The 23923-nt window shown below is 37.9% G+C and overlaps 1 protein-coding gene across 5 annotated transcripts in view; it reads right to left on the reverse strand.

Moving 5' to 3' along the window:
• CNTNAP4 (contactin associated protein family member 4) overlaps positions 1–23923 on the reverse strand; it is a 254062-nt gene that overhangs the window by 81693 nt on the left and 148446 nt on the right. For 3 of the 5 annotated variants that reach the window (XM_053666681.1, XM_053666682.1, XM_053666685.1), the window contains exons 5-9: positions 15947–16150; positions 15207–15391; positions 14266–14409; positions 11335–11596; positions 2837–2986 (exon numbers count right to left, since the gene is read on the reverse strand). In XM_053666681.1, coding sequence (XP_053522656.1) covers positions 2837–2986; positions 11335–11596; positions 14266–14409; positions 15207–15391; positions 15947–16150 — 945 coding nt within the window. The remainder of the gene's footprint in view (positions 1–2836; positions 2987–11334; positions 11597–14265; positions 14410–15206; positions 15392–15946; positions 16151–23923) is intronic. The other 2 variants (XM_053666683.1, XM_053666684.1) reach the window with 2 other exon arrangements.

The raw sequence follows: 23923 nt of genomic DNA on the forward strand, positions 1-23923 counted from the left end.
ACCCTCGCTCCCAGCCCTGGAAACATTAGGGAGCGCTAGAGTTTGCAGGTCAAGTATACAGTGACTAGAACCTCATGCCAGGTCAGCCACATTCTGGTACTGAAGGTACCAACTGAGAAGATGATTGAACAAACAGAGATACCTAAGTAAACTTAAGATTGGTTATTTTTTAAAAACTGCCAAAGTTGAAAATTTACTGTGGAAGCTTCCACAGTACACAGTTCAAAAATGTAGAACCCCCTTAACAGATGTCAAATCACAAAGGGAAAAAATAGACCCCAAAATCAAGACAGTGTTCACCTGGAGAGGTGAAGGGACAGGGTCCCGGAGGGACAAATGGGCGTTGGTGATACTGTCTTTCTTAAGCTGGGAAATGAATGCGTAGATGTGTTCTTCCAAAAATAATTAGCACTCTTTAAATTGTGTGTATCATGTCAGAGGCAAAGAACAGAGGAGGCTGGGTGTGGGCACACGAAAAGTCCCTGTGTATCTCTGCAATTTTTTGGCAGATCTACAACTATTCACAAATTCAATGTTTGTTTAAATATAATGGTGTATATCATATGCATCACAAGAAAAACAATATTACAGAGTGCACACGTGGTCTATTTCACCATAAAATATTATGAGTGTGAATAAAAGCAATAAAAATTTCTACAAAATGCCCTCTTACATAACTGGAAGTTTCCCATCGATCCTTGCTCCCTAGGGGAAGCATTTCTCTCCCTCTCTCCTTCTCCTCTAAAGAAATAAAAAATAAATAAATAAATAAATAATTAAAAAAAAAAAAAAAAGAAATAAAATTTTAAAAAAAAAAAAAAAAAAAAAAAATTTCTACAAAATATAGGTAGTCATTGTTAAATCTGCACATGGACGTAAAATACATTAAGAATGATGGTTCTATTTTCATGATTTACAATTTTATCCAGCTCATTATTTTAATCATTTCTTTGCATCAGTTGACAAGATGCTTGTTTCTTTCCTTATCTCTGTTAATGCTCCTAAATCTTTTCCTTTGAAGTAAAAGCTCTTGGTTAAGTTGGTCTATGTATCTTATTACATCCCTTAAAGGGATGTGTTCCTATGGATTACCATACAATCAATCATATATTCCATCAAGTTTTATAAACAACTTTGTTCAGAAGTGTACAAATCTGCCCTGGCCAGGTAGTTCAGTGAGTTCCCGTGTCATCCCGATACGCCGAGGTTGCAGGTTTGATCCCTCGTCAGGGTACATGCAAGAATCAACCAATGAATGCATAAATAAGTGGGACAGCAAAGCAGTGTTTCTCTCTCCCTTTCTCCCTCTTACTTCCTCACTCTCTAAAATCCCTCTAAAACAAAGTTTAAAAAGCAATGTAGAAACCTTACTAAAGGAAGAACATATCCTTAAAGATTACTGGCATGATCACAGTCATAGATTACGTAGGGGTTTTGTTTGCTTGGTTGTTCTTCCTATCAGGTGAATGATTCATGATCTGTGGACTTAATGTCAACTCTTGGAAAGGAATCTGTATTTTATTTTTCTCCTTTTTATTGACTATATTAGAGAGATACCAGTTAACAAAGTTATACGGGTTTCCGGCACACAATTCTACAACACATCATCGGTACACTGTATTGTGTGTTCCCCATCTCAAGTCTCCGTCCATCGCCATTGATGAGGAGAGTGGAGGGATGGGGCAAAAAAAGGAAAAAAAAAAAAGGAAAACTCATGGACACGAACAACAGTGTGGTGGTTGCCCAGGAGCACAGTGGCGGTAAAGGGAGGTGGAGGAGGGGATGGGGGGTAATTGATGAATGTAAAAACTGGGCTTTCCACCAAATTTAAGAGTGACTCTAAACAGAAGTAACAATTAAAATTTAAAATAACAATATGCCCTAACTGGTTTGGCTCATTTGGTCGGGTGTCCTCCCATAAAGTGAAAGGTCGCTGGTTCGATTCCTGGTCAGAGCACATGCCTGGGTTGTGGATTCAGTCCCCTGTTGGGGCACATATGAAAGGTGAACCAATTGATCTTTGTCTTTCTTTTTCTCCCTCCCTCCCCTTCTCTCTAAAAATAAATAAATTTTTAAAAATTAAACTGAAATAACAATAAGAAACACCTCAAGTTGTGATTAGAAATAAATCTCACTACTAACAGTTTTACAACTTTACCTTTCTAAAGCCAAATAACATTTTATTTCAATTTTCAGTGCTAAAGATTCATTTCCACTTTCAAAGTTTCCTTTTCAAGTTTTTAGCTCAATCAAACATCCACTGGACAAGTAAAGGCCCAGCTTGCTGTTGCTCTTCAGGAGAAACGGCCCAGCTCTGAAGGCTGCTGCCCAGTTTCACCAAATGCACTCACTGCTGCATTACTGCTCGGCAACGGGAAGCGGTTTCTGTGGCTGATTAAGTCGGATCATTTTGTCCATCGGCATAATGTTGCCCTTCCATAATGGGCAGTAGGAAAGCAATAAGGACGCTCTAGAGATGCTAAGAGGCACAATCAGGAAAATAGTGTAGTAAAACCAGCCCGCTAAGTCAGAAAAAAAGACATATAAGGACCACTTTATACTAGGAAAATAAAACAAAGTTTGAAAGTAAAAACTAAAGAGGTTGGCCCGATTTCAATCAATCTCATTGTAGAAACTGTAAACGTAAGTTCACCTCACATAAACACATTTTAGGTCATACTTTGTCATCCTGCTCCATCCAACATTTCCGTGTTCAAAGATAGTAAGACATTATTCCATGGTGTGGATGCAGGCACAACATGGTGGCAACCCCAAGACACAGAGGTAGTAACTGCAAATGCCGTTCTATTGTCCATATGGCCACATCTTCTCTTACCTCCAAAATAATAGGTGCCCCCTGAATAAACCTGCTCGGGCCCCAGGAGGGCAGCCGCAGAGGCCACCTGGCCGTCCACCACCATGCTCAGGTGATTCCTTTTGGCAGATAAGGACACGGAATGCCACTGTCCATCATTCAATCCAACACCTAGGGGAGATAAAATCAGCTGCAAGAGTTACATCTCAACAGTGAACAGAATGAACAGTTGGTGAGAAACAGTAACACGTATAGCACTCGATCAAGTACGCCACTCACATCTGTTATTTAGGAGAAAGAACAAGGAAGAGAGGAAAAGGAGGCAAGTGGCAAAGCAGCACTCTCGATGGGGAAAACGTGCATTACTGTCCTCCTTTCTGAGGGCCTAAGTAGAAGAACAAAATTTCCCAGTGCAGACCGTCCTAAGTGGTTAAAATCTTTCAGTTACTTGGTATGGACCAATTTTCAGCTGCCATCACGTAATTTAGCTTTTAAAGGGAGGGGTCTGGAAAGAGCACAGATAAAATTATTTTTCTGCTTTGGAACACTTGAATGTAATCATTTTTATAATATTATAGAATAGTGAGCAAAGTATATCATGTCCACCACTACAAAATATTTGAAGAAACTATAATAAATACTAAAAGCTTACTAGCACAAGGAAAAGTTAAAAAATAAAGCAGTATGCAAAAACATATTTCCCCAGTTAATCCTCATAATTTGCAGGTTCCATCTTGGCAAATTCACCTGCTTGCTATCATGTATTTGAAACCCCAAAATCAACACTCGGGGCACCACGGGAGTCATTCAGAGGAGCAGAGCAGAGACTGGTGCACATGTTCACAGCTGAAGTCAAACAAGGCGATGCTTCAAGTTTCAGCTCTCTGATGTAAACATGTTTGCTCATATGTTTGTGTTTTTGCTGGTAATTTAAATGTTTAGAAGGCCCTCGAGCAAAGTGATGGATTCTGTCTATGCAGGCCATGCTGTACCTTCACATCGTATGCATGTTAGATCAGCTTCATTCAGGCAATGTATTGCTGCTGGCCATGACCTCTGTGTTAATGAATCAAATATATGCATATTTTTATATATAAATAAAAAATAAGGTTCCTTTAAATAGAATCACCCATAAAAAAAAGACTATGTATGATGAGTTGATGAAAATGTGACCAGAGGCCTTGGAGTAATGGTTCAGCATTTGCCAATCTGGTGTTCACATCAACCTTATAGAACATAACTATTGCGAATAATAAGAACTGACTCTCTATATACCATGCTAATTATAGTCCTAATTTTTATATGAATAAGGGAAGGCATTGAAAGAAAATATTCCTAAAATAGTCAGTAATTTTTGCGTGAAGTTAAACTGTGGTTGTTGTTATTCATTTTTAAATATCGTTCTGTCTTTTCCAAGTTTATGTACACAATCAAAAATTGCTTTACCTAAAAATCAAGGTTTTCCTATTGCCCCTGGTGCCTCCTAGAGCAGCCCAGTGCCCTGACTCTGGGAGCGGGCGCAGGCTTTCCCGCTTACACAGAAGTACATCTCCCAGGGCTCTGTGGCTGAACGCTCAGAGGCAGGTGGGGTTGACAGCACCTCTATTTGTGGGTTTACCAGCAAGCTTCACATCCACTAAATAGTCAACACTGTATGATTCTGCAGATCAAATTAATAAACAAAAATGTAAGTACTCTACTAAACCCAAAGGTCGGGGTCACTCTTCTGATATTATGTGCAATTTATTTCCCCAGCTATACAAGCTTTCAGAGAGAAAATGCACAGAAGCTCCCTTAGGTGACGAAGCTCTTTGCCCTGGACTCACTTAGGATATATAACACAAATCCCATCCTGGGCATTGAAGCTCATTTTTACTTTACATCCATGAAGCAAAAAGAGTTTCAAAGACCTGGCTTGGTTTGGGTTTGTAGAAGATAATGAGAAAGACCTGAAAGCCGAAAAATGAAGAATGCAAGTTAGATACTTTTAGACATATCTTCTAAGAGTAGACTCTAAAATAGATGGCTGAATAGAGTTATAGAGTCCCTGATGGTATGAGATTGGACTAAAATAAATCAAATGCCCTAGATTAGTCATCGGTGCTTCCTCTGTGAGAACACATTTAGAGTGAAACTCCCTGTACTGAGGTTTGCATGGCAGGCAGGCTTCCTTCTCCCTGTCCCACCGCCTGTCTGCTACCACCTTCCTTCAAGGCGCCGGTGTGCCTGCACATAGGACTTCACTCCTGTTACTTCACTTTAGGCATTCCATTGGTCCAGGACAGGGCGTCTCAAACTACCTGTGGTGATGGACATTGTCTTTTCTGATCTACTGCAGACAGATGCTTTTACAAAATTCACTCAAAGTGAATTAACTAAAAAATTAAATAAAGAAGACATTATAAAATACAGGCCCACTGATCACATGTTTGGATATTGCTATAGCAGTTCCTAAGAGCTGCCTCTCTATTTTTAGCCCCATCTGGGTAATAAGTGCTGTGCTGAACCAGTTCACCCTGGGAACCACTCTCCAGGTAGCAGTGCTCCCAGGTGACTGCTGGGTTAGGTAGGCACCCTGCAGGCCTAAGTCACAGGCAGAACTTCTTTTGTCCACATGGAACCCTATTTAAATGAAGAACAAAAGCCTGCAAAAACAACCCACTCAGTTGTCTGACACAATTACATGTGCCTGTCTACCCAGCTAGCAGGTTGTGAAGTCGGGCTGTGTTTTCCGGGAAACCTTCAGAAAGCTGTTCTCAAGCCTCACTGGTAATAGACATCATTCACTTGTGATGAGGAGGTTTATTACCCATCAGTGGGTTTATTACTCAAATTAAATAATGAAGGACTCATGTCATTCATTTCACCTAACTCTCCATAATGAAGGGATCCATTTTAAATCAGATTCTATTTTTTAAAATATATTACTATACTCCTTCCCATTTTTAGGTGGGATGAGAAGTAAGCCCCTTTCAAGAGCTTGCAAAAGCAGGAAAGGAGGAGGAATTACAGAATCTGTGTTCTTTTCTTGTTCATGATGTTAGGTAACTAAATGCTAATTCCAGTGCACCGCTCCTACCACTGATCATTTCTGAGTTTGTGGGAGGGGGCATGTTGTTGGTATAATAATGCACTACTAATAATGAGTTTTATTTTTACTGAACTATGATTCATAGCAGGCACTGTGAGCTTTATATGCATTGTGTCATTTACTCTTCAACACTGCTATTATTTCCTCATTTAACCAGGGAGACAATAAGGTTCCAGGAAGATAAACAAATCGCCCAAGGTAGCATTCAGCTGGTAAAGCGGATTCCAAAACCCACATTCCTCTGCCTGCAGGTCAAATGCTCTCTTTACCTTTTTGTTCACATTGAACAATTAACTGAGAAAGAGAAAAGCACTGGCTAAGAACTAGGAACTGGCCTGCCACTCTCAGAGAGGCCTTGGCGGTGTGAGCAGTTGGCCGGCACCCAGAGCTAGGCCTTGGTTCCTCCCACTGAACATAATCTCAGAACATCAATACCAGACAAAGTCACTGTGTGACTATAAAATGGGGCCCCCCCACCCCCGCAAATCTGCTTTGTCACCTCATCTAAGTACAGACAAAGGCAAGGTTACTGTGAAAACCACAGAAATACCAAACTTCCTTAACTGGATAATATGAATGGTAACTGATTTAATTTTTTTAGACTTATTTCATTCCTCTATCCTTGTAGATAAAATTCACAAAGATACCTACTTCATATAATCACCCTCACTTCCTGGCAGCTTTTCACCTACAGCAATTCTCCACTTCCTTGAAACCTCACCCAAACCAGCTAATACAACCCAAAATCCAACAGTTTTCCAGGGTGTGTGTTCTTGTTGCCATGAGCAATAAACCCAACTTGTCTGACTACTGGTGTGATTACTGTGGTCTTTGGGTGGAAAGCACTGGCAGTTCCAAATGGAATAACAAAAGAATGGGGTACTGAATGGAAGTGTATATTACAGGTAGTCAGAGAGTGGGACTTTTTATCAGAAACCTCCCCCGCTTCCTCTCCCTCTTCCTTCCTCTCCTCTCCTCTCTAATTCCTCTCCTCCTTCCCTTCCTCCTCCTTGTCCTCCTTCTCTTCTTTCTTCCCTCCTTCCTATCATCTCCCTTGTCCTCTCCCCACCACCTCTCTCTCTTCCTCATCTTTTCAGGCCTAAACCATGTATGTGAATACACAAAATACAGCAGAAAGAAAAAGCTTTATACCTGTTCTTCGTACATAATCTTCCGGTCGTACTCCTAAAATGGTATGAAAATACCGGGATGGCTTAGCAACGATCATTCTCTGATGAGACTACAATAGGCATCCAGGGAGTATGGTGTATAAAGAAAAGAAGCCTGCTGTGTAAGGTGGGTTCTTTGCAAAGGTGCAAAAGGCAATTATACAGAGGCCATCACTCAAGGAACGACTAAAGTGTTCTGCCCGTTTCCAAATATCTTTCAGTGCTCTGGAACAGTGCCAGAAATCCCTATATTCAAAACAAGAGATCAACAGCAATATAGTCATTGTAGGGGATTTTAATAGCCCACTGTTGCCCATGGATAGATCTTTCAGACAAAAAAAATCAGTAAGCAACACCTATTTTAAATGACACACTAGATCAAATGGATTTAACTGACATTTACAGAATGTTTGATCCCAAAGCAACAGAATCTATATTCTTCTCAAGTAAACATGGACCATTCACAAAGAGAGACCATATGGTAGAATACAACATAACTCTCAACAAATTCAATAAAATTGAAATCATGTCAAGCATTTTCTTGGACCACAGTGGCTTAAAATTAGCAATCACTAAAGAAAAAACTCAAAAACATTAAAATACATGGAGGCTAAATAACATGTTATCAAAAATGAATGGGTTAACAATAAGATCAAGAGAAAAAATCAAAAAGTACCTGGAAACAAATGAAAACACACAACAACCCAAAACCTACGGGACCCAGTGAAGGCAGTCCTGAGAGGGAAGTTCAGAGTGTTACAGGCCTACCTAAAGAAGACAGAAAAATCTCAAATGAACAACCTAACCCTACACATAAAAGAACCAGAAAACTAATAAACAAAGCCCAGAGTGAATATAAGGCAGAAAATAATCAAGATCAGAGGAGAAATAAATGACATAGAGAAAAAAAAAAAAACAATTCAAAAGATAAATGAATCCAGGAGCTGGTTCTTTGAAATGGTAAATAAAATTGATGAACATTTAACCAGACTCATCAAGAAAAAAAGAGAGAGGACCCAAATAAATAAAAATCAGAAACAAAAGAGGAGAAGTAACAACTGATACCACAGAAATGCAAAGGACTGTAAGAAATTACCATGAACAGCTATGGCATATGCCAAGAAATTAGACAACCTAGGCAAAGTGGATAAACTTCTATAAACATACAATCTTCCAAAACTGAATCAGGAAGAAGCAAAAAACCTGAATAGACCGATAACAACCAGTGAAATTGAAGCAATAATCAAAAACTCCCAGCAGACAAAAGTCCGGGACCAGATGGCTTCACAGGTGAATTTTACCAATCATTCAAAGAAAAACGAACACCTATCCTTCTCAAACTAGTCCAAAAAATTCAAGAAGAAGGAAGACTTCCAAGCTCTTTTTACAAGGCCACTATTATGCTAATTCCAAAACTAAATAAAGACACAAGAAGGAAGAAAGTTGCAGACTATTATCTCTGATGAACACAGATGCTAAAATCCTCAACACAATATCAGCAAACCACATCCAGTAATACATTAAAAAAACCATACACCGTAATCAAGTGGGATTTATTCCAGGGATACAGGATTGGTACAATATTCACAAATCAATAAATGTGATATATCACATAAACAAAATGAAAGACAAAAGTCATATGACCATATGAATAGACACAGAAAAAGCATTTGATAAAATCCAGCACCCATTTATGATTTTTTAAAAAAACACCCAGCAAAGTGATAATAGAGGGTTCATACTTCAACATCATGAAGGCCATGTAGGAAAAAACTACTGCCAACATCATACTCAACGGGCAAAAACTAGAAGCTTTCCCCTAAGACCAGGAACAAGACAAGGGTGCCCACTTTCACCAAGGTTGTTCAACAGAGTACTGGAAGTCCTAGCCACAGCGATCACACACAAAAAAATAATAGGCATCCAAATTGGAAAGGAGGAAGTAAAACTGTCATTATTTGCAGATGAGATGATATTATACACAGAACACACTATAGGCTCCACCAAAAAACTACTTGACCTAATGAATGAATTCAGCAAAGGAACAAGATACAAGGTCAATATTCAGAAATCGATGATATCTATAAGAGTGACAAAGATTGAAAATATTTTGTGTCATGAGGGATTTTATAGTACTGCTAATATGCTTTATGGTTTGGACTAATAGCTTTTATATTTCAAAAGTGGTATAGGTTGATATGATATTTTCAAAGAATTCCAAATGACAATTTGAAAAACTGTGCATCAATTAAAAATGTAGCCTGAAGATTCAAACACACAGAATTCAGTTCTTCCTAAACACAATTTCATTTTTATTCTAATGTCAAAGATAAAACTTTTGGGTTTTTAAGACATAAAAAATTAGTAATTTATGTCTCCAGTAGCTGAGAAAAATCAAGCCATCCTTTTATAATGGAAAGATTAGTGTAATGTGATTCTAATCTACTGGTAAGTAATTGGTTCTTTTTAAAGACTCATTATAATATATCCTGACAACTAATTTAATTACTGAAAACTGTACATGTGAAACATAGGTGGGAAGTCTTTCCCAATGACAGAACAAACTGACCACTCATCCAACTACCATTTAAATAGTCCGCTTTCAAACACACTTAAACTAGCAAATCTTTATATTTTTATAATTTATAAAAATTAATACTTTAAAAGAAACTGGAAAACTGGGTAGGAGAGATGGTAGGCCAAAGCCTACTTGTGTTATCTGAAGTGTAACGATTTTTTATATTGACAATCATATTTTGTCTAGGCTCACTGTTAGCTAGGAAACGATCTTACCAAGTCGTATGATATAATAATAGATTATATTGTACACGGGTCTAAACGTTAATTTGGGGATTTTCAAATCATTCATGGTATTCTCTATAGACTTACACCTACTGATTTATTAAATATACATGCCTGCAAAGTGTTTAGGAATGAACTAGCTTCATGGGGCTCACTACACTAACATTGCTCAAAAGCAGTTTCTTCAAAATGTTGAAAATTAGGCTATGAATAGAACCACTTCTGAAGATGTCAAATAAATCACAATAAACTACATATTAACAGCAGGCTTACATTCTTAGGCCCTCAATTTAGGGAGCTAACTAATTATTAATAAAACACTGATTTATTTCCTTTGTCAAGCCTGCAAACCTACCACATTTTGAGTATTACATTAAAAAGTCACAGTGTAGTACCTCTCAAGAATTATAATTAATACTGAACTTTTAGCTCCCACATTTAAATTGCAGTAACAGATTACCAACAAAAAAGATATATAAAGATTACACATTTGTGTATCAATTTGTATACTTATCTTCCTTATATTTAGTTTCTGGTTATATTCAAATGTTTTGTCCTCTCCCAGTCATAAGCTATTAATTTTGGACACAGTTAATACAAAGAAGTAGTACAATGGCATCTTTAAATTTTCTTTAAAGATCATTTATTAACATGATGTAGCAATATACCCCAATGTGACCTCCAGTTGCTTGGCTGAAATGTTATTCCATATATATGAAAATGTGATGGAGATGCCTTGTCATAATCTATATAATTTTAATGAAGAGACAAAAATATCCTTTACCCAAAGCACTGACCTAAATTAGACATTAATTTTCCAGACGCTCATATAGTTTCCTTAATTATATTACTTCAAATCATTAAAATGATACCGTATTGCCTAGAAGTAGAGAGAATTCCTTTTGGTGTCCAAGTGAGGACCTTTGCATGACTCTTTCCATCCTCTCTGTACAGAATATATCAGCAAGTAAAGTTACTTTGACTTAGTATTTAGCTTTTTCACCACTAATGTAGAGATATACATATAGATCCAAGAAAGACCCCCCTTTCTCTCGCCAACCAGGGAAGACTAACAGCTGTGTTAGACAAAGCCGAGTTTTCCACTGAAGACATCCAGTAAACTTCGGGGTCCATTTCACAGTCTTTCACTTCTTTACCCGAACACATTTCCTAAGCATATGTTGATTTATCTGGAGTGGGCAAGAGGGTCATAGAAGGAAGTTTCTACTCCCCCATAAGTACCATTTGGATTAATAAGAACTGCTGGTGTGGAGCCATATTTCAACGGAAATTAGAATCAAGTTCCTCTAAGGAAGAGTACTGATAATCTTATTAGCTCAAGTATTCATTTACTAAACAAATATTAATTTTTGGTTATGCATAAAATTTCACGGACAAGGGACGGAGAAAGAATCCTTCGGAAGCACACGCCCTGCCCATGGGAATGCACTGATTACCTGCTGTGATGTCACTGGATAACGTTCCTGGCTGGTAGACATTCAGCTTTAGTTTTCCATCATGAAGGAAGAGAAGGAGACCCCCTGAAAGCAGTGGGAGTTCCCCAAAGAGCAGAAGCCCTGCATTATTCCAGGTTCGAAACTGGAAGGCAGCAGCAACCTCTTCCTCTCCGGAAGGGCCCGGCACTGCTAAGTAGCTCCTGGGGCTGAGGAACGTCACAGGCACAGACTGTGGTTGTGAACAAGAAAATGACGCATTTCCCTGAGAATAAAGGCAAAGAAAAAGCTTTCAGAATGAGTCACATCACATCAGTAACAGAAACTGAAATATCCACAAAGGCTCTTTATCGATCTCAAATGAGCCTCAATTTAAAACAATGAATTGCTATCAACATAAAAAGTCAAATTCTTCCCACGTCTTAAAGGTTCTTCAGGTGCAGTGATTATGATCAGACACATCTTTCTCTCCCCACCTCTCAGCCTCCCCAAAGCCATCTAGCTCCATGTCACTGAACTCAACAAAAATGTATGTAGGCCAACTCCTTGTTTTCGTCTTTTACTTGGCTTCCCCTTTTCTCTCTCTTTACCTCTTTACTGCCTGTGGCTTCTAGTCTACCCCATAAGATAACCAGTATTAATGAGCTACCGTTTCCCCCTCCCTATTTTATCATGTTTTCTCGGTTCCCATCGAATCATATGTAAATAGCTTCAGTTACATGTTCGATTACGTGTACATACACACACTTAAATGCACGTTGATGAATATATACACCTAACATTGGACATTATTTGATTTACAAAAATAGGAGCCATTTACTGTTTCACGATTTTGCCACTAAAGTATAGCTTGTGGAAATCATTTTGAGTTATCTGCCATAAGGCTAATTCCTTCTTTTTACTGATTGCATAGAATTTTATTATACAAATGTTCCGAGTTTTACTCGACTGTTTTCCTGTTAATGTGAACTCTGTCGCCAGGTTTCTCTTCTCCCAACAATGCTATCACGAGTGACTGTGAAGAAGGTTCTAAATACAGAACTATAGGTATCTACACGTTTGAAATGTTTTAGCAAGTATTTCCAGCTTCTTTTTCAAAAAGTAAAAACAGAAAAAAAAAGAAAAAAGTTAAAATACTCCACACTTCCACCAGTAATAAGTGAGGATAACCTTTTCCCTGCATTCTTGGCAGAATTAGGTATTATAGACCTTCTAAATTCATACAAATTCAGTGACAAAAATGTCAAAGTAAAAGATCATTCTTGTTTATCTTTCATTTACCTAATAGTGAAATCTGAGCATTTTTCATGAACCTGTTGATCGTTTGGACCTGCCGTCCTCTGAATGGTCTACAGATCCTCTGCCTTTTTTAATTTTTCCTTCTTTCCATAGATTTTATATTGGGCACTATGATGTATGATGTACTTACTACTGATATTCCCTTTTTAACTATTTTTGTTTTTTTCCTATCGTTATGCCTTTGTCACCAGTTTTACATGTATTATTTTTCTTTTTCTTTTTTTTAAAGAAGGGATTTTAAATTATTTATTTATTTATTTTTTAGAGAGAGGGGAGGGGAAGGGAAGAAGAAAGAATGGGAGAAACATCAATGTGTGGCTGCCTCTCATGTGTCCCCAACTGGGGACCTGGCCCGCAACCCAGGCATGTGCCCTGACTGGGAATCGAACCAGACACCCTTTGCTTCACAGGCCCGTGCTCAATCCACTGAGCTACACCAGCCAGGGCTATTTTTCATTTAATGGTTTTAAAATAGATCCTTAGGATATATTAAATTGTATTAATTTTTTAAAATACTGTCTACAAAAATTATTTTGCTATTAGAGTAAAAAATATATTTAAAGATTAAAAAAAACTTTATCTAGAAAGCATAAAGCATATTCCTTCATATGCTTCAGAAATGAAGACAAATGTTTTTATTTTTCCTGGAAATAAGCTGTAATAAATTTTCCAAATACAGAGAGCAAATCCTCTTACCAATGAAAAGTGGGTGTTAGTTGTATGAGCAATTCCTAGAAACTCACTTTGCCAATCACACACACACACATCTACCTACCTATAATATTTTATTTTCCTTGTAAATCACTGTCCCGATTATAAAAACGATTTTAAAGTTTTGCTGGGTGTTATATAAATACTATTAATCCACATAGTGAATTAGGAATGAAATATTTTGTAAACAATAAATATTCCTATGAGGTGTTTCAGGATTTGCATATTCAACATGAGCTTACATTTACATCATTGAATTTTAAACAATTAAAGAAACATATTCAAATGAATATGTGTGTGCACTTTTTTGATCACCAAGCTGGTTAAGTTGGAAACCACACTATCAGAGTCCCCTTTGCCAGGTCTGGTTAAAAGTTAGCCATAAGAGGAGCTGGCACGGTATCTGAGTAGAAGTGAAATGTTGACCCTTGTCTGCCACTCTTGTGTGTGTGATCGAGCACAGGGAAGGACGACCTCGGAGGCTGGGTCCAGCTCATCCTTCACAGCCCCCCTTGCCGACCGCGGGCCTCCACCTTCCAGCTCCTCTGATGGTTAAGCTCCAAGTCCTGAAACTGATCCCTTGTTCATAATGTTCATAGGGTAGCGGTGCTGCTCTCCCAACGGAACCCTGACCAATAAACACAGTTACCTTCAAATTGTGCTGCATTTACACAGAATTGGAATACGATGCAGCCTGACCAACACTGCTATTGGGACAGATTGGCAGGTCTGTCTGCAATGTTGTAACAGCCTATTAGTTTCTTTAATTTGTTATGAATGACCATGGCAAAATACAAGTTAACAGGGATGTTAATCTGATTCCAAGAACGCAGTATGCTTGTTTGGAGAGTTTGTCAGGGAATATCTTACTAAGGAGATTAAAGAGCAGAAGAAAAGTCTTCCTTCAAATGAAGACTCTCTTACCATAACGATGATCTGTGGTTTTTGTCGCTTGGCCAAATCAATGATATCCATTCCATTATAATAGAGATTTTCTAAACACCCATTAAAATTCTTATGTGGGAATGACACTGATTTCCCAGGTGCTGAAATCCCTCCAAAGCTGATCTTAGAAAGAAAAATAGCATCAATAATATTGTTTAGTGATTTCCAGACAATCTGCTTAAATAATTATGATTAGCAACTATAGCTGTAGTCATCACATAGATCAACTTTCATCACCCACACTGCCATATTGTTAATTTCAAATGGAGACATTTAAAAAAATTAAGATAGAGTTTAAAACAAATGTATACAAATTTAAATGCATTTAGTTTTCATTTGCATTAGAATTTAATAAGTCTTACAAGTTGCTAATCACACTGAGATTTTATATTTATTGGTTGATGAATATGAACATTTTTCTATTCATAGTAAACCTTGATCTGTTTAATAATGTAACATTATAATCACATTTTATATTATACATCTCTAACTCGCAGTGATATTTATGCATTTGCACTGATTGTTAACGAATTAATGAATCTACTCGCTGCTCTCTCCTGCCAATAAACCTACGCTGTGTGGTGCGCCCTATAACACAGAAACACCATCCAACAGTCTGCATTTGCTTGTGGTGATCGGACCTCTTTTTGGAGATTTTACACGTAACCCTCTGCATTTACGCATTTCAGGTAAAAAGGATGATCGCTCTCTATAATGATAAATTAACATACTGTGAGAAAGATGAAGCCTCAGTAGAATAGGCCCAAATCTGCTATGCGAGCCACGTCACGCAGGGGACACAACTCACTAGGACTCTGATTCGCTCTGCAAGTGGGATCCTCAACAGCCTGTTTTCTCTTGCTGGGCGACCCCACATACGTATCCCAAAGACCCTATCGATGGAAACATAGCCATCACACCTCATAATCAAGCTCCAGGTCGCTGAACTCTCCCTGGGCATGGAAGCGATGCCTATGCTCATCCACCGTGAAGTTGACTTGCCGGCCCGAGAGCTGGATGAGCACGGAGTGCCAGTGCTGGTCATCCAGCAGACTGCCCAGGGTGAGACTGACCCGGGCGTGAGGAGAGGGCAGTGTGGCATCACCTTCGAAGAGAGAACACAAAGAGGCGCCGCTATTCCCAGTCTAACAAAAAAAAGTTTCCCTTTTGTGAGGCAGTGTCTTTCATAGTCATCACAATCTCCTTCCAGGCACTCTATCCAAAACACTAGTATAGATTTACCTGAAGTTTGAATGTAATATCCTCTCAACCTTACAGCAATGTCTTCTACTGTTAATGTCTTTTAATGTGACCCATCACATGCTCCTTTTCAATAAAAATCTTACTTTGCTACAACCTCAGTGTTTTTACCACCTTAATATTTTTCAATGACCCGTCTCTTTCTTCATAATGTTAGGAAATAGCTATGTAGGCTGATGACACTATGTTAAAAAAAAATCACTGAATGAGGGTCTTATACAATTTGCAAAATATAAACCATTCTAAATTAAAGTACAACACTGGTATGTGTACTATACTTATATATACGCCCCGAGTCTAGAAATAAAGCACCGTCATTTTTACAAGGTACGAACACATAAAGTTACTGAAGTGCTATCTACGTGACCAGATCTTCAAGCTTTTCCCCAAATAGTTTTACCTGAATTAATAAGCAAAAACAGTTTCCCTCTTTTTAGTTCCAGTGTGAGGTGACCCCCGCTTTGCCCTTCCCTGTGGAGGAGAACCCCATCGCTCTGCAAGGTCTTAAATTTCAAAGAAATGATGTCCTTTATTGGGCTCCGGGATTTTTGGTCAAATCTGTAGAGGAGAGAACTTCTTCCATCAAGATCGACTACCTCGGACCCTAGAGACAAAAACAGAAAAAGTTGTTCTAGGATAAATATGCCTTCCATTAAGCATTTTAAATCTCTATGTATAGAGAAAGCCTTATACATACACACATACATGTACACTTCAGCTCCAAGCCAGTCAGAATAAAGGAAAATAAAACCACCGCATGTCTCATTCCCTCTTGATACCTGGTATTAATTCTGTTTTAGTATTTACTAATCATTGAACAAAACTCATTTTAAAATGTACTTCTAATTTTCCCTTATATTATTAAAGTCTATTCTTTCCCATTCCATAAAAAAAGAAAATCAGAAAAAGGATAATAATCAATATCCATAAAACCACTTTGCATACTCCACAATCAATATTTTAATGGTGTTCTTCAAATGCTGAAGTTAAATGATTTTTCTAGCTCCTGAAAAGGCAGTTCTGATACCTCAAAATTCTTTCCTATATGCCATAAATAAAGGAGTTCCACCTACAAATACATACACACACACCAGACTCATCAAATGCCACTTCAAATAAATATTAAACTGACCTCTGTGTTTTGTTTTATTATTTTTTGTGGTTAAGTAATAGCATTTAAGAGCAATGCTATTGTCTGTCCCCTCAAGGGCATCGTTAAAAAGACATTCCCTTAATAATATCATAAGGGCTGTTCTGTTGCATTTGTGTCATAACTGTGACATTGACATGTTTTTTCAGCTTTCTGACAGTGTCTTATCTACTCATTGTCAAGATCACTTTTGTTCAGCTCATCTGAAAAAAGATGTCATGTTATAGCAGCAGCATAACAGTTCATCTGTCAAAATCAGCTGCACCCTGAACGAGAAACGCAAAGAACTGATAACACTCCAAAAGCCTAGCAGTGTTTTCTACATTTCACAAGTCAAAGATTTTTTTAAGGCAATTACCCTTGAGAACTCATTTATGTAATAAATGAAGAGGGTAAGAAAACCCAATAAAAGATGAAGCTATTTTTCAAATGGCTAGCTGACTTCTCCCAGTCAAAGAAATGACATTACAGTTTACTTGTCTTATTTCATTTGAAAAAATTACTATAATTAGTTATATACCCAAATATACATTTCATTCACATTCTCCATAATATTTAATGTGAATCACTTGTATTCACCATCCCCCAAATTTTTTCAACTACTTTATACAGCTATCTTTTGAACTTTCAGAGGTTTGATTTTTTGCCCCACATCTTGCTAATGTGCTTATAAAGAATTCACCAAGTGCACATGAATAAACATTGCATTCTGTAGAAAGAAAAATGTTAACCAAACAATTATTCCTTGTTATATAGTTGAATAAATGTGCATGGTAAAAACATAACTCTATGTCAAATACAAATAATGTGTTCTATGATTATTAGATTACAATAAATTAAGAAAAATCCCAGGAAGACAGACTTTAAATGCAGACGCATTGGGAGCACTGCAGTTATCTCCGAGTCAATGTGTTGCTTAAAGGCAACCATCTTAATAATGATTTTATTTTAGATAAAGTCTATTTTTGGAATTAGCTACCAAGAGAATTTTTTTCCAGGAAAGGCTTCATCTGTATTAGTTTAGCCTATTATTTCTCTCTTTTTTTTTTTTACCTTCCTCACTGTTGTCACGATTACACTGAAATGGTCATACTAATCTTTCGAGGCACCTAAAGCTGCTGTGCCTGGAGTATTCCTGTCGGTAAAGTGCAATAGTAAAAACCACATCAGACAAGTGAGGCCTAAAGCAATAGTTTATTGTTTCATGTCTTAACTGAAGCCACTTGCTGTTTTGTCTCTTACCTGTTTTCTTCTTTCTTTTTTTCTTTTCTTTCTTTTGTTTTTTTCTTTCTTTACAGGTATAATACTCATTGATTTGATGCATTCATTCAACAAATATTGATTCAGTTCATCACATATGAGGCACTGTGATGGATGCTCAGATAAAAAGAGTGATCGACACAAAACACAGCCCATCACTCACGGTGCTTAGATTCAGTGAAGATGGACAATAATTACCAAATAAACAAATGAGTTCATAAAGGATTATAGATAAAACAGGCAGTTTGATCAAGGCTGAAAGAAGACTGGGATCACTTTAGTTACGGTAGTTGGGGAAACTCGGTTCTCAGATCTAGAAATCTGGCACTAAAGCAGATCATAATCAATAATCTTCTGCTCTCCATGGTCCTTAGGACCAATTCATATCCTCATAGATGAGAATTATTCTTAGGACATTTCATTCTAAGAGGGAATGTCACTCCCAAGACATTCTCTCCTCACTGCTGCGAAAGGAGGCTCTGAGGATTGCTGGGAAACTATAGGGACAGTCAGCAATTTATTTCTCTGAAGAAGGAAGCAGAACAAGGGGGCTGGCCTTGGAAAAAGGGGCGTGAAAGCCAGAGAGCAGTGAAGTAGGGGAATGAATCGACAAACTGGTTACAATCACATCAGACACACATGCATGTGAACAACACCTTTCATGGGGAAAAAAGTAAACATAATTCAGCATGTGAGCACCTTGTCAGTGCAGAATTACACACACGCAATATATATGAGGTTTGTCTGGGAGAAGTGCAGCCATTGTTAACATAACGAGAACAGTTTGCGCAACATCAACGTAACCCGGCAGCCAAGGAGAGTGGACTGGAATGTGCATGCGCAAACAGTGACGACTTCACTGTACTAGTCAGTGGGGGTGGTAGACCCCGTTGAGTGAGCATGGGCACTGTGTGGCCGTCACATTCAAAATGTCTGAGCAAGTAGAGTAACAAATCTGCATCAAATTTTGTGATGAGCTTGAATGTTCCTCCCTGGAAACTATTTAGATGATGCAGAAATCTGCAGCTATACGCAACTGGTGATGAGCAACTTCATCAGGACAACGTGCCCACTCATGCATCACGCCTCTGGCAGAGTTTTTTGGCTAAATATCAAATCACCCAGGTGACTTGGACCTCCTACAGCCCAAATTTGGCACCCTATAATTTCTGGCTTTTCCCAAAATTAAAATCACCTTTGAAAGGAAAGAGATTTCAGAACATCGATAAAATTCAGGAAAATAGAGTGGGATAGCTGATGGCGATTGGGAAGGCTGTGTGAGGTCCCAAGTTGCCTACTTTGAAGGGAACTGTGGGGTCATTGTCCTGTATAGAATATTACATGGCTGGATACCTTCTGGAATATATATATTTCCATACACACATACACAAGGATTATCATAAAAGAAAAAGTATTCAGCTGATTCCTAACAGTATGACTTTTGATAGAATGGCTCTGATATAAGTCACTGCTATTAAAAGCTATTTATAAAATATATCTGATATGTAAAAGACACAATTTCAAACAATAATCATAAAACACTAGGTTATGACACATAAAGTTGAGGATCTACAAACCTGAAACTATCGAAAAAAATAAGTAATCTTTTGAGAGAGAAAATAAATCAAAGGCAGAACTCCACATCTTTTAATGTCATACTAAGCAATTTTTAACAGCTCCCTGTCTAAAGATTATTTAATTCTAAAATTAATAAATGCCTGACTTTACTATTCATTGCTGATTAGTGCCACCGTCTGTTAAGTAACATGTTTATTTGTAGATATTTTTTCCCAGTAGAGATTCAAATGACTTCTGTCTGACAGGAAATAAAGCCCCAAAGGTTATGGTTTTTACTGCCATCATGGACATTAACCATTCGTGTGCCCGCCCTGGGAACAGCGACCCAGCACTCTTTCTGGGATTCGTGTGTGCACTTGGCCTCTTGAGCTTTCTCTGGACCAGCTTTACCGTCCTCCTGAGGCCTTCGTTAATGAATCCAATACATCTCTTTTTTTTTTTAAATCAGACATTGTCAGCTGAAGCCAGCTGAATCCATTTGATCTATGCAAAGATTCTCCTATATAGTATGTAAAAGCTGATTTTTCCCCTTGGAAAACTCCTTAGAAATTTCAAAAGATTGAGTGGCTCAAGAGTCCTCCTTCTAGCCAATGCCTTGTTTTATCTGGGCAGCCAACCTTATACTAACACAAGAGTGGTCACCAATAAATCTCAGATTGTGATTATTCATCAGCACTTCATAGGCCTGGTTACTCCTTTCATATCATCAGATACTTTGAAGTTTTGTGAAAGCTCATTTTTGATTAGATGACAAAGTTTACTCTGTGGACTTCTGAAATACTGATTATTTATGAATAAATATTGGTCATCTCCTATATGTGAAATAACAAAATAAACATTATTCTTTCTCTTGAAATGGTAAATTCAACAGAGAGGCTAATAATCAAGCAGATAAATTACATAAATAATTAATCTAAAATATAATTAATTATGAAAAAATAAAGAATATTATGGTCACCTGTAACACAGGATCTGTTCTCATTTGGAAAGAGTAGGAAAGTTTCTTTAAAGAAGTAATATTTAAACTGAGACCTAATAGCTGAGTTGGCCTATATGATGAAAATACTCCATATCCAGGGTCAAGGTCCAGAAAAATTTTTGGATAGAAAATTGCACATATTGAAACAAAAAATTCTACCTTAACACTCAACCAATCTTTCATATATCCCAATACATCTCTGATAAGTGCTTATTCTGTATTTGAATGAGAGTCATGTTTTTACATTTTTTTAAATTTTACTTTTAACACTACTAACTTAAAAAGTACGCTTTGATGCAACATTATTGGGAAAGAAATATTTCAAGTCTTAGCCCACTGGTAAATAGTGAATATATTTTCACTATTCGACAAAGATTTTAGATTTTAGACTCTTAATAGAGCGCTGCTAGAGCAAAACATTCTCACAAAAGAAAAAGTTCAGATGACTTTTAACAAATCTTTACATTAAATCTAACCTATAGGAGATCTGAGTATATACCATTAGTAAAATTAATCTAACTCAATAGTATTTACTTAGAAACACTATCTTAAGTGTCCAAAATAATATTATATTTAAATTAACAGTCAATAATACATTATTCCTGTCTTTTGTCAAATACTTTTGGGAAAAGAATCTTTTGCACACAGTTTAGTTGTATAAATGGGAGAAGGTAGAGGTCTTAGAAAACTGACTACAGGAAAACTAAGAAACCAGAAGTTAACATTACTAATTGAAAGGAAACTTATTCTTCTAATTGCAAGTTTGTTCATTAGTATGCTTATGAACTGAGGTATATTTTTAATGGTTGGATTATGGTCAATGCTAATATGGCACTGTCCTACCCAGGCTCACCATGTGGGGGCACGGACTTGAATTTTCCAGTCCACCCAGTCACATGTCCTTCTCTGACTCTGATCCTCTCGCCTCTCTCCTGAAGACCCTTGTGGTGACAGTGGGCCCACCTGGACCACCCAGGATAATCTCCTCATCTCGAAATCTTTACTTCAATCACGTGTGCAATGTGCCCATGACAGAATGCACCACATCTGCAGGTGGCAGGCATGACTTTCTCTGTCACAGCAAGTCACTTAACATCTTTGCTCTGTTTTCTCATCTGTAACATGGCAATAAACACAGTATTCTCTTCATAGGATTGTTGAATAAATGTGTATCTGCATAATTTTTGGAAGAGTTGTTGGCACATAATTAGAATTCAATGACTGTGAGCTACTACTAACGACAATGCCATCATTTATTATTAGAACATGGGGCAAGGAAAGAGGTACAGGAAAGTTTAATAAGTATATTTGGTGCACTCACTTTTTTAAAGTGGCCTCTTTAAAAATAATCAGTTGCTGAAGCACATGAGTAATGCCCAAGTATCAATGTCACTGCCAGGTTAGACAGCAAGAATGCTTCTGAAGCATCTTGGGCTCTGTGGCTTCTTCTCCGCCTGTCAGCGAACGCCTGAGCTGACTTACCATGGCAATTGTCGGTGACCTGAATCCTCCTCAGTGAATACCTCCATCTCAAATCGTCTCATTTATAGCAGGGATCAAAGAAAGAAGAGACTCACAAAGATTGTGGGCCCTGCTCTTGTATCAGATTCTCCCTGTGACCCCAGGAAAGAGTCAGGGTCTGCTTTACTTGGGTGATTCAGAAATACAATCTTCTATGGAATGCAGCATTTCCCAAAAGCAAATATTCTAATTCCTTTCAGGGAATCGTGTCAGAAGTGGTGTTGCTGGAGTGTATTCTGTGCTCCTTCCTGCAGCACATATTTATAGAGAGTTCTCTGCGAACCCAGGGGAAGACATAGCAATGCGTGAAAACAAAGCACTCTTTCCCCCAAGGAGCTTTGCTTCTGCAGCAGGACTGGGTCCCAAGTGATTTCTAACATGTACAGAGGAGTTAATCCCCTCAGCCTCAGGGAAGAATGTCGTCTCAAATGTCCTGACCTCCGTGAGCAGCAAACGGTTTTTCTACCTCTGCATAGTTCACACCTTCTAGCCCTCACCCCTGCACCCCACCCCTACTCCAGAAGTTTGAGGCTTCCCATATTATGATAGGTAGCCGTTTGAAAAAGTGATGTTTCCCTCACCCTCCAAGTGAATTACTAAGAAAAATCACATCCAAAAGCATGGCTTCTTAAATGGAGTCCCATGGTTCCACTGTGCTGGAATCAACTGAGGAGAATCTCTTGGGGGGTCTCCAAAGACATTCAACATCCCATCTGAGTGCGGCTCTGTCTGAGTGGCACCAAGGAGTACAGGTTCCTCAGTGATCCCGGGGCAGATGACAGCATGAAGGTCATCTGACAAGAGGAACAAGAAGGTGACAGAAACCTGTTCTCTGAAAATGAATAAGCTCCTTGCATACCGAATTGTACCACAGGAAATAAATGTGTTTTCTTTACTATACTGTAGACAATCCTTGCAGAAAATTGTGCAAGTGGTAGTCACCTGTCCCTGAAAGATGCTTCAGAGAGAAATTGATTCTGTGAATTAAACTATGAATTGTCACATTATTGATGAGGTCCGTTGACTAAGAAACTTAAAATTAAAAAGTTGGAAGAGAAAATGAGTAATCGGAAAACAAATTCTTGAATAATAGACAATTGACTATGTTTGAAGGTCATGAAAGACTTCTTAGAAAAAAACGCGAGTCCTTCTTCCTATTAATTCTTTGGAAATCACCTCGAAAATATAAATGGAAAAAGAGTGCTACAGCTGGAGAGAGCTATGGACCAAACTCTTCTTGCCTAAAAATAAAGTCAGCCTTAAACACTGATCATAGTGCATATTTGAAAATTATTACCTATGCATTAGTGAACAAACAGAGGTCCATTTTGACTTCTAAGAAACATAAATCAGAGTAAGTCACCGTTAAACTATTATATAGTGAAATACTGAAGCAACAGCATGATGTATAGGCACTCGAGACCTGCATTACTGAACTGGGTTTTAAAGAGATGGGGGAAGAGACTAAGCACTTGAGAAATCAACAGGAAATAGGTTGTACTATTTTTGCATAGTAGCATAAAAGAACACAGAATGATTTAAGGGACTCTTATGTTTAAGACAACTAAAATTAATTCAATAAAAAGGAAGAAGACACAGGATCAAATGCTGCATACAACCACAGGAAAGAGGTGACTTTACCATCACGGCTTTAAATAGCCCAAGTTAAGGTCAGTGACAACACCCCAGGAGGTCATGGGAACGAACATGATCGCTGCCCCTTAAATATCAGTCTAAATTAGCCTTTTAAATAGATTTGACATTGGTAATGTGTACTATGTCAAGGACAGTAGAGTGTGTCATTGGAGGATGTAAGTTGTATTTGTTTCTTATATGTTTTGTAATAAATATTACAATGGTCACATGCTTATTCTCAATTTCCTTGTGGA

Source organism: Artibeus jamaicensis, unplaced genomic scaffold, assembly GCF_021234435.1.
Source record: "Artibeus jamaicensis isolate MK-2021 breed Jamaican fruit bat unplaced genomic scaffold, CSHL_Jam_final contig_464, whole genome shotgun sequence".
Classification (NCBI taxonomy): domain Eukaryota; kingdom Metazoa; phylum Chordata; class Mammalia; order Chiroptera; family Phyllostomidae; genus Artibeus; species Artibeus jamaicensis.